At 40.1% G+C, this 12,580-nt stretch overlaps 1 protein-coding gene and 1 pseudogene across 1 annotated transcript in view; both read right to left on the minus strand.

Moving 5' to 3' along the window:
- Window positions 1–12,580, minus strand: part of LOC102521042 (serine/threonine-protein kinase MRCK alpha) — a 40,727-nt gene that overhangs the window by 10,883 nt on the left and 17,264 nt on the right. The window contains 4 exon segments of the mRNA XM_032471097.1: window positions 5,584–5,660; window positions 8,258–8,322; window positions 9,738–9,868; window positions 10,294–10,387. Coding sequence (XP_032326988.1) covers window positions 5,584–5,660; window positions 8,258–8,322; window positions 9,738–9,868; window positions 10,294–10,387 — 367 coding nt within the window.
- On the minus strand, window positions 937–5,263 carry LOC116660792 (annotated as a pseudogene).

Here is a 12,580-nt window from a genome sequence, read left to right on the forward strand (position 1 = left end):
CTCAGGAACCAAAGGCCAAACTCTTGATTAGCGGTACTAGGAGTTAAACTAGACCCCGCCATGGTCAACTTTTCAAAGCGGTTAAATAAAAATAAGCATTCAGATTAAGTCAGATCAACAAATAACAAGTAAAACTCAAGATCAGTGCCACAATCTGTAACAAACTGAGTAACAAACATGTATACCACTGAGAATTATTTTTCCTATTAAGGCAAGTTTTTTCTTATAAATTATTTTATGTTTATAGTTTAAAAATGTAATTTCTAACCATGCTTAATCTATAGCAAATCTCAGTTATGAGGGGAGTCAGCGCATAATTTAAAAAAGACATTTGTCTGCATTTTTAAACTCTGTCTATTTCCAGAGCTGTTTCTTGGTGGGCGTAAACAAGAGTATATCCAGGGAACTGGTAAAATAGTCTATTTCAGAGCACACAGGAATTGAGACATTTTCCCCTCACTTTACCTTCCTTGCCTGTTCTTCACCAGCAGGACTATTCAAAAGGTAAACATAATTTACAACTTGACAGACAAGGAAATGGAGGCATTAAAGGGTATTTTAATTTAAGGGCTTCTCATAAACATTCTGGGAGACAGTGACGAAGCATCAGGGTTAGAGAAGTCCCACGCAGGAGGTTCATCTGGATATTCAGAAAAAGCACTACAAAAAATATGTTAATGGCAATAAAAATACTGCCCCAGAAATTTGCCTATTATTAAAAAAAAAATCAGCCTTATAAAATGTGAAGACCCTTGCTGTATTATAAAATTCTATAAATTGCAAGTTTTTAAAAACTTCTGATGAGATAAAGGACTGTGGCATTTTTAGTGTTGGAGGAACGAATCCAAGTTCTCTGGAATCTCAAAACACAAAATGCCAAAAGTTACCACAGTGGGATCCCACTGGCAGGACAGCCAGAAGAGCGTGACCAAATGGTTACAAAGGAATCTGCTCTACGACTTCAGAAGCTTCTCAGACACACGGTGCTAAGAAAATTCTTTGGTATCTCATCATGTCCAGAAGGCAAAGAGTTATATCAGAAACTACTTTCCTAGGGTAAAGTTTTGCTTTTGAACCCTTTGGTAATGCTACTTTATCTGAAAATCTTGGTGATTAAATTTCTAAAAATGTGACCCTACCTTTTTGGTGTTTTTTTTTGTTTGTTTGTTTTTTGTTTTTTTTTCTTTAGGAGGTACAGCAGTTCGAGAAGTTTTGAAGAGATTGGTATAAAATCAGAATTCAGGTCCCTCCTGAGTATTTGGCAACAACACACCAATCCCGGAGCTTTTGGGAAGTCAAGACGTGTGTTTCATCTGCCGCCTACAGCCATATTCATTCACCATAAATTTTGGCCAGCAAGAATGCTTACGGTGAGTGGCTGGGTCTCAGTGGCCTGGTCAAGACTGCTGTGTGGGTACACAGAAGGATTTGACAGGATTGATCTGACCGTGGAAGAACTTCCAGCAGCTTACACAGGCTAGCTCCATAAACTCTATCACAAGGAACTGCCAGACGATTACAAAACTGTGACAGGAATGTGTTAAATTCATATTTATAAGTAGTGGACATTTGGATTAAATATCTGACTTTAATTTTCTAAGGTCTATGATTTCCATGAAGAAAACTTGTGTGCGCACATTTTAAAAATCTCTTTTCAAATGAAGCAAATGTATGAAAAGAGTGTAGCTCTAAGTAAGCTTCACTGGATAACAGCAAATGCTATATAAAAAATGGAAATCTATACATTTTCCAGGAATTTTTTAAATTAGGGCAAAGATTAAATATTTTACTATCAAAGGTTATCCAGCCAGTTATCCAAACTGAGCAGATAGCTGTACACATTTTTCTCCTTTCATTAACAACTTTCTAAAATATACCTCTTCTTTCACGTGAAATGATCGGATGCTGCCATTAAGATCAGCTCTTAGCAGACATTGGAAGAAAAAGTATAACTTTCTGCCCAGGTCCTGTTTTGGGTCCAAGTTTGCACCGCCCGGTTCGTTTCAGTGCCACAGGCCAACTGGAGGATTTCCTTGACCGGTGAGTATTGTAGTTACTAGATTCCAATCGTTTGAAAAAGAAACTCTCGTCTATAACACATTTAGAAGCCGGGGATCTTCCATCTCCCTTCACAGCAAGGTAACGGCTTGCACACGCTCCTTTGATAGACGCCACCCCTCTCTCTTCTGCTGGCAGTTGTAGTTTGATGTGAGGGCCGCTCTACTCCCGCACCCCGTCCACTCGGCCGTCGGGGTGGGTGCGCAGGAAGAAGCCCCAGCCTTTGCAGGACAACCGCTTGGGGTCCTTGAAGTGGCCGGGCGGGGAGGCCCCGCTGCCGCCGGCCTCCGGCAGGGCGCGCAGCGCGGTGATGCTCTGGGTGATGGCGCCGCGGCCGCACCGAGGCCCTGCCGGGATGCCCAGGGCCCTGGAGCTGCGCGGGGAGCCGCCTCACCCCCCACCCCACCCCCCTCCCCCCACCTCTCCCCCAACCCCTCCACACCACACACCCCACCTCCCACCTCTCCCCACCCCACCCTGCGACCCTGGCCTCCTACTCGGTCTGGGGCGCGGCCCCGCCCCCCCCGCCCCCCCCCCCCCCCCCCCCCGGCCCCGCGGGCCTGCAGCCTCTCCCTGTTCCCAGCTTCCCTCTCTGCCGGCCCGGCCCCAGAGCTGGGTGAGCCCAGCGCCTGGGCTCTTGGGGGGGGGGGGGGCTGGGTGAGGGCCGAGTGTCTCCGCGGCCGCTGCCCTCGGGAGGGCCGCCTCCCCAAGCTGCAGAGCCCAGCATGTGGTTGCAACCGCAGGCACCGCGTCCGCTGGTCTGGCCCCATTTAACAATGCTTTTTAAAAGAATTCTTTGTTCAGTATTTCATGGGAATTCCCATTGTCTAGCTAAGAGTGTACAAAAGGTCAGATTTGATATGTGTTTTATGAAGTTGTTCCACCTTCGGGCAAAAATGATGAAATATGCTGAAAACCACTTATGAGTGGTCTTTGAAGCGTTCCGAGGAACGCCATTGCTGTCAGCACTGTCGAAGCCATGCACGTTCCTGTTACAATTCAGACAACAGTTCAAAGAATGTTTCTGTATTTTCTCCAGTAAATATATTCCAGATATGAATAAGAGTTTCAATGACACTCCCCATTTGATGAAGCTTCAATAAACTGCATGCTCCAATATCTGTGTGCTTCTGCACAGATCGAACAGGTCATTAAAGGAAGGTTGACAAAGACACCTAGCCCTGCATTTTTCAAATCTTCACACTACCGGCTGCAAACTGCCCCCAGGACGTTGGCATTGCTTTTGCTTTACTATTTGCATTAGTTTTCTACAGCTGAGTGACAATTTACCACACACTTGGCGCCTTAAAACAATACTCATTGATTATCTGACAGTTAGGCATGTCAGGAATCTGGGCCTGGCACAACGGGGTACTCTGCTCAAGGTCTCTCATGGCTGAAATCAAGGTGTCAAAAAGTTTGCCATCCCGTTGAAGGCTTGGGGCCCTCTTTCCAGCTCATGTGGCTATTAGCAGAACTCATTTCCTTGCAGCTATAAAACTCACAAGGTCAATTGAACAGCATCTCTCTGATACTCACACTTCTTATGGAGCCTTCACCTGATTATGTCTGGCTCACCTAGGATAGCTTCCCTTTTCATTAACTCAGTCAACTGATTAGTAATCTAATCATTAGAATGAGATGCTGTCACCTTCACTGGTCCTGCCCACACTCAAGGCGAGATCGTACAGGGCATGTAGAGCAGGTGGCAAAGGCCTGAAAGGTCGGTTAGAATTCTACCAGACCAGCCTAGAGAGAAGGTCTCAGGGCTTCCACCTGGCTCTTCCTCCCATAGTAGGCCTCCCTCACTCCCCAGGCTGCAGGGATCATGCGTGGATCATATCACTTTTTTAGTGTGTTTATTCCCATTGTATGTTCAGTAACTGCAGGTTAGATCCATGGTCACACTGAGTCCACTGCGAGACAGTCCCAGCCCAAAATGTCATTTATCACCTGTATGACATAGCTCCGAGCTGACTGGTGGACATTACTGGTGCTTTGGGTCCCAGAAATTAGCATCAACACAGAGCCATGCTCATAATCTCTGTAAAGCCTGGGTGTTTCCTCTTGTCTAGGGCACAATGGCTCTGTAATTGCCCACAGAGCTCTCCCTGCAAGCACCAGTTGGTTCTCGTCTGCAGTTCCCTTCGACACTCTGTGAACCAACCCCGACATCTAAGCTTCTAGGTTCTGAAACCCCAACCCCTTCGTTTTGTTTCTCAAGCTCCAGAGGTGACAGCTGCTCCTTGCAACTTCCACCTGTGTTACCTCACTGTTTGCTTTTTGCCTTCTTAGTCCTCCGTTGTTTGTTTAACTGATGCTCTGTTTTCCAATGTCTCCCCTACATGAGCAAACCCAGAGGACATTATGCTTAGTGAAATGAGCCCGTCACCGAAGGACGGACACTGCATGACTCCACTTCTATGAAGACTCTAAAACAGTCAAACTCAGAAGCAGAGAGTAGAATGGGGGTTGCCAGTGACTGGGGGGGGGGGAGGGGGAATGGGCAACTGGCTGCCAATGAGCATCAAGTTTCAGTTCCGCAACGTGAATAAATTCAAGAGATCCAATAGCTAACAGTATCGTATGAGGCACTTAAAAACTCATTCAGAGGGTTTGTCTTCTACTAAGTGTTCTAACAACGGCAACAATAAAAAAGAAACACAGTGAAACTTTTGGGGGTAATGGAAATACCTACTACCTTGATTGTGGTGATGGTTTCATGAGTGTATGCATATGTCCAAACTCATCACATTGTAGACGTTCAGTATGTACATCAATTGTATAACAATTGCACCTAAGTACAGCTGTTTAAAATAAATAAATAAAATACAATGCCTCTATTAAAATAACTGTTACAGTTCCTATTTGACTGGCTGGAGTCAGACACATGGCCAAGGGTTCTGCAGAAGTAGAATGGGTTAATAAACTACAGTATATTCATATAATGGATCGTTATACTGAAAGGCAGTTGAACATTTTATTGCTGTAAGTGGGTGAAACTCACAAACTCAATGCTGTGACAAAAAGAACGTATATGGGATGATTTTAGAAACTTACCTGCATTTTAAAATGAAATCCTCTTGTTTCGGGACGCATGTACTGGGTGTGAAAATGTAACAAAAAGCAAGGACATGGTTACCATGAGCCACAGAGGAGCAGACGCCCCCTTACTGCCGACGGGAAGGACATGCTTCTGCGGCATCAGCCATGTGTCCCGTCTTCTCCCGAGTGCGGGTTAGAGATGCTTTATACCCTTTGCTGTCTGTGTGTCATAGCTCACAATGTGAAATGTTTTGTTTGTGATTTTAATTCTAATACAGATGACTTTACAACTTGAATGAACTTGCAGCCTGAATTTCTATGAAAACTGTTTCTTTCCTATGTGCTTATTTCAAGCCCTCAGTCCTCTGACATGGAAATATGATATTAAAACAGTTTTAGTGCAGGAAGAAAATGCTGTTTTGAGAACATCACTGACTTCTGAAGTGGCTGGAAAACATACTTAAGAAGCTTGGTACTTACTTCACACTGAGCCACAGCGTTGGTGGTTGTATTAAAAAGTGCCAAGGAGGACGAACTTGGGTCTGGCTGCATTAAACCTGGAAGACAACAGCGTTTTTTTAACTAAATTGCAACTAACGTTCATGCCTTTGTTAGCCTTAGTCTCTTTAAAATTGTTCTCAGACCATATTTTTGGGGATCATCTGATTTATCAGCTATACAAATTTCAATCAAACTACGTTTATATTTATTTTTATATATTAAATACATTTAATATAGCTAAGCATTCTGCACCTCAAATGAAACAACAGTTTTTAGCAAAGTTATGGTAAACTTATAATGAAAGTGAATAAATAAATTATGTTAAGTTTTCAGGAATTAACTCCGGTATGTCAAATCATTGCTTTCTTTTCCCTAATAGTATTACATGTAAATAAAAGCTGCAACATTTTTGGAAACCCCAAAAGAGGATTTAAGGCAGTATAGTCATGCCAATGATGGCGACTTTTTCTCTGCTAGTTTCTCCCCACTCCAGGAACCAATTTCAAATTATTCCTCCCAGGTACCTAGCACAGTTATCCCTCAGTATTCACAGGGGATTGGTTCCAGTACCCCCCGTAGATACAAAATTCCTCTGATGTTCAAGCTCTTAGTATAAAATGATGCAATATTTGCATACAACCTACACACATCTTCCTGTATACTTTAAATCATCTCTAGATTACCAACTGTACCTAATACAATGTAACTACTATGTAAATAGTTGTAAATACAATGTAAATTCTATGTAAATAGTTCCTGGTGTGTGGCAAATTCAAGTTTTCCTGTTTGGAACTTTCTGGAATGTTTAAAATATTTTTGATCTGTGGGTGGTTGACTCCACGGATGCAGAACTCACAGATATGGAGGACCAAGTGTATGCATTTCTTAACTTATCTATAAAAAGAACATAGGCAGATATAAAACAAATATTAATTATACTTAACATTTTTATCATAGTATCAAGGTTTTATTTATTTAGACAGAATAAAGCACCCAACTACAAAATATCTTCCCTTAAAGGAATTTTTTTAAACTTCCATACGTTATCACTTGGCAATTGTACTAACTTTAAGTATATGGTATGCAAAATGAAGTCTTAAGGTATGGCTGTAATTGTATTTAACTATTAGAGAAGAAAAAGCACAAATCCAGACTTTCTCTAACAAGCATAACTTGAGCAACGGACATTGCCAGGAGTGTGAATTTTTCAGCTGTAAATTGCTAACACACATTGCCTAATAGTCAAATAAGGAAGTGTGTTCATAAATGTCACATAATACCGCACAAGGATTTTATTGCTCTGCAGCACTCAGAGGAAAAATGATCGTAAAAATAAAACTCCAGGTTAAAAAATTAGTTTCATAAAGCATTGTGATAATACGGGGGCTTTCTCTTTTAGGTTCCTTCTTAAAAATGTCCAATCTATCACTACCCCCACCTATCAGAGTTTTGGGACCCGAAGAACCCCATCCGCTGGTGTTCGGTAGTAAGCAGTGCTCTAGCCTGGACTTCTTTGCTGAAGGACCCACCCCTGGGCCTCCAACACCTGAACACACTACATCATTTATCCTACATTCAGTGCCTCCTTGCACTTCTCTTGAGTTAGAATCTATCTTGGTTCTCAAGTTGCAAGGGTACTCAAGTTTTCTTTAACTGTTTCTCCTATTGCCCATAAAAAAGTTGACCAGCAAATATTTATTGGACAAATATTTATTTCTCGAGTTTGCCTATCCTGAGTCCCTTAGTGCCCTCCCCTCCAGCATATCCACCAGCTGGTGTAGGCTCACCCCAGTCTGATCCAGTCCAAGGTGAACCAAAAAATTGCAGAATGAAAGGAAAGGGGAACTCAGACATGCAGAAGCTCCACTAACTCATTTGCCTAAGAAATGGCTTCTGTTAAGAAAATACAATATCCCTTCAGTTACAGGTAACATCCACAGCTAATTTTCTATTATTAAATTCTCATATTATTAATAACCTCATAATGAAAAATATTTAAGACATTCATGTATTTAAAAAAGGGTGACACATTCTTAGTTTTCAGATTCACCGGGAAATGTCCAGGAAATCTTAATGGAGAAAAAAAAAGTTTAATAGCTGAAAAGGGCTTAAAGCAGGCACTCTGAGACTCAAAAGTGGAGGATGATCATGAGCGTCCCAATGCAAATCCGAGGGAGCCTCCCATGACGTCTCCCCAGTCTTTCCAGTTTGGACAACAGCAGCCTTTCACATCGCCGGAGTGGCTTTGCCTCACGCTGCAACACATGGGAACATTCCCAAACTGGGGAGTGATTGGTATGAAATGAAAATGTTTTCATCAACTACGGAAATGTTTTTATGGGCTCTTTCATGATGCTGAAGAAGGGCAGCTCCACTTAAAGCAAAATATGATAGAACAGTCTCTCAATTGTAGAAAATAAAACCAAAGCAAATGGCTGTTCAAATGTTTTATCAAGAGTCAATACACACACACACACACACACACACACACACACACACACACACACTAACCTTGGGCTCCAGCCTGGCTTATGAGAGCTAATTGCCCACCTGTGTAGTAAACTGGCCCCGTGGAGCCAGCTGGACCCATGGTACTTGAGTGCTGATTTAGGCAACAATTAGACCCACACTCTGTTAGATCTGAGGTCCTCACCCTTATTCAGGTGTTCAATTTCTAACCACAGGTCGGATTGGTACTTCTCTCTGGCTTTCATTTTACTAAAAGAGGCAGAAAGAAGGGAAGACGCCATTAAGTACTAAGTGCTGGAGACTGGTCTGTTGTTGGAGCGCGCATAGCTAGAACGCGGGGTAACGCAGCTAGAACCTGCAGTCAAACTGAGTTTCACATCTACAACATTCCAGATAAGACAGACTTGACAGCTGCATCAGAGTTTGTTTCACGGGGAACCAAAACAATGGAGGAATGGGATAGTACATTCTTTATATATTATATGTTTTTAATAAATTTTACAAATTTTATTTTAACATTTTAATGTTATATATAAATTTCATATGTATATTATATATATAATGTATCATTTTCAATCTGATTCTCATGCCTACTTTTGGGCCAATGTGTGACTTTTGCCCTTTGCATGAGATAAAATAACATATTGATTCCAGAAGATTACACAGAAGTTACCAGATAGCTCTTCACAGAGTCTCATTCATATGCTGAGAAATGTCTTTTTCTTTTCATGTTTAACGTATACTGGTCTCATAACTGGATCATTTGTAACATTTAAAGCTTTTTGGCTTTAAGTAATTCAGCTTCTTGCATTGAAGTTGATCCAAATGTTAATGATTACAGTTAAGTGAATAAGGCTTTAGGTATGAAAGTGTCCCTGAGAGACTTATGTTTGCTTTCATCTCTCTTAAAATGACTGTTCCAGGGCACATTTATGTAGGAAACAGGTATCGTATTTATATTTTCACACAGGCTTGAATTTTCTTTTTGTTTTCCTTTTGCTGTTCAATATTGCACCACCTCACCTACACTGATGTGTTCATTCGCTACATTTGCGGTCTATTTGCATGATTATCATATTGTCATTCACATCGATGGAGTTTAATTTGCTTTATTTTTGTAGTAGGAATAAAATAAATTGCTCCACTAACCAGAAAACAGAATGGGGAGAGGCACCCTTTAAAAAATACACTTAATGCAACACGCAAGTCACAAGCCATGATGAAAACTACGTGGACACCAACACCAGTAGACCCTCTGGAAGTTAAAGGTCTGCGGGAAATCAGCCACATTTTGAGTTTGCCTCATTCTGTTTTCGTTCAAAGCATGTTTTTCTACATATACAAGGTATTTCTTACTAGAGGATTTTGGGTGCCTGTCAATCAAGGAAATTTTGTAAATCAGGAGAAAACAAGAGAAACTTTATTCACAGATGATTCAGTCTCCAGTATTATTTGGTATTATTGATACCATTTTGTAAAGATGCTGGAATCAACTAATTCCTGTTGAAAGTAACTGATTGCTTTCAAATTTTCATTACTTTTTACTTCATAGAAAAAAAAATCTATTCTTTAAAAAAAAAAACCCTGAACTTTATAACATAGGAAGAGACTAAACACGTAACTTTAAGTATTTTGCAACTGGATTATGGATCAGCCAAGCTCACCAGGTTAGAGAGATTGGAGCAGCCTCTGGGGGGATCTTCCTGGAAATTCGCTGTCTGTCCAAAGCCGACTCCAGCTTAAGCACAGCTGACATATGCAATTTATCAAGTCGCTCCATTGCCCCTCGCATTTTCTACAAAATCAGGTAAGTAGGTTTTGATTTCCATCTTTATAGTCACAAAATTTAAAATCACATCTAAAAAAACAGGAGGTTCTCAGGACCATTACTTTTCTTGAATAGCAAATAGAAAAACTGCTAAAATGTGTAATTTTTCATTAAATTTGGGGATAGTATTAAAGATTCATATGAACAGTTCTCATGAACAGTTCTCATATGAACTGTTTGCATGAATTTATACTTAAGGCTTTTATACTTATAACTATGATAGCTGCCCACTCCCCCTCTCCCCCCCAAAAAGCAGGGCTGATTTCTTATGAAAAGGCTTTTTGTAGGTTGAGATCTGGAGAAACGGACATTATTCAGCAACTTTATTATCATCGATTTTAGCTTTCCTTTTTTCATTCTATGAGCCTTCCTGGGCTGAGACTGACCCTCACTCTTGCTCCTGTAACCAAGCTGGAATTTCTTAAAGATTCCACTTCTTTGTTCTCTTCTAAGATCAAGTCTTGAGCATCCTTTTCATCCTTGATGCTAGAATATAGAAAGTAAAAGACAGATGTAAAATGCAAAGATGGGAAAAAATAAATCAACCTAAAGAAAGATATAGGAAAGATATATGACAGCAAATCTTAGCATAAGGCTATTTAAGGAGTCATAAAAAAATAATTTACAAACAACAGAAAAGAGTGTAAATCTAGAGATGCTACCAAAATATATACCTGGGTTTTCACAATGCTCTTGGAAGATGTGCAGTGGCTGGCTACACTTAAGGCACATTGGGTGGAAGTAGGCAACTTCCTAGGTTCAGATATTGTAGTTGAGGAAATCATTATTTCAAGGAAAAGACAGTTTTATTGACTTAAGAAAAGTCACTATTCCAAACTGTTTATTCTTTTTTTTTAATTGAAGTATAGTCAGTTTACAAGGCTGTGTCAATTTCCAGTGTACAGCATAATGCTTCAGTCATACATACACATACATATATTCCTTTTCAGATTCTTTTTTATTACAGGTTACTGCAAGATATTGAATATAATTCCCTGTGCTATACAGTAGAAATTTGTTTATCTATTTCATATATAGTAGTATTTGCAAATCTCAAACTTTCCATTTATCCCTTTCCAGTTTATTCTTAATTAGAGATTAATTTAATTATTAACGTAGGCATTGAAAATCTGCACTATGCCCACCTGTGGCATAGCTTACCGGTAAGCATCATGTACGCAGCACACCACTTATTAATGTAACAGCATTAAGTCTTCATTCCCAGAAGAATTGCCCAGTCACTGAGCTGGTTAGCCCTACACTCCCTAGCAAATTCTGAGGCTGGCAAATAAAAATTCAGGTATAGAAGCAAACTGAAGTTACTTTTGAACACACAAAGAGATAGAAAATTTACTATACACAGACTTTCCTGAAAGAATTAATTGCTCCAGGATGCACGCTAGTGCAAAACAAAGACTGAATTCACGAAGAGGGAAACATGGGACAACGTAACTGGTAACTTATGATTAAGCCTAAAATACTGTCAATAAATAACAATCTGGATCTAAAATTCCAGATGATATCAGCACGAGGACTAGGGTGGAACCATCAAAATTCTTGACCAAATGCAGGAAGAATACAGGAGCCCTACTGCATCTGATCTTCGTGAAAGCAGCAGTCCTCGTAGGATAATGACACTTAGAGCATCCTGCATCCTTAGCATAAGAGGCAACATCACGGATTCTCATATAACTGAACCTGGTGTACCTGAAAAATACATTTCTTCGAAGCTGATCTACAGAAAGTTTGTGAGGCTCAATTCTGATGCTTTTGTGATAAGTGTAATGATAGTGGGACTTATTGAAATAAGGCTGCATTTCAAATATACTTGCATGTAATACACGATATATAGGGCTTCCAGCAGAAAAAAATACATATTTTCTGGGGCGGGCTTTCCAGCATGTGAATAATCAAAGAAGGAAACTGGGCACAATGTTTGAACAAATTCTTACGGAAATTAAAAGGAAATAACTGCCCGTGAACAGACCACAATTAAAGGTAAGTTTAGACAAGACAAACACAAGCCAAAATACGCACAGGAAAGAAACACAACAGTGAAAATAATGTAGGTATCGGGTCACATATTCCTGAAAACCAATTTGGTTCTAGCTCCTAGGATTTATGTGAGCCTAAGTATGCTAAAAAAAAAAATCTCTGAATAAAGACACAAAATGGGGTATTCATATATATGTATTTAACTGGCAGAGTAGTTAAAAGGATACGAAATATATACATTCAAAAAATTGTGTGTGTGTATACACAACAGGAGATACAGAGATAGACAGACAGACAGACAGACACATCTGCACGTTGCAGGCACACAACTTTTTGTTCTTATTGCTAAATATACACAAAAAAGAGTTAACTTACAGAAACTGTTATAATTTGAAGCCTCAGTCAAAACTTTAGACTTGATAAATCAAGAACGTGAGGTGAGGAATGTTTAACAGTAATAAACACAGTTAATTTCCTAACTCATTAATTTCATGATGTGTTTTAAACATAGTGCTACCTGTGTGTCAAAGCACCATCTCCCATTACAATTTATAAGAAAAGAAAATGGAAATTTATCTAAGGAAAACTATTCTTTTGAAAGCAGAAGCCCTGAAACCCAGCTCTAAGAATAAACACACTTACATGTTTTTTTTTTCAGTGTACTTGTGTTGTTAGTGGTAAATT

The sequence above is a fragment of the Camelus ferus genome, chromosome 31, assembly GCF_009834535.1.
Source record: "Camelus ferus isolate YT-003-E chromosome 31, BCGSAC_Cfer_1.0, whole genome shotgun sequence".
NCBI lineage: Eukaryota > Metazoa > Chordata > Mammalia > Artiodactyla > Camelidae > Camelus > Camelus ferus.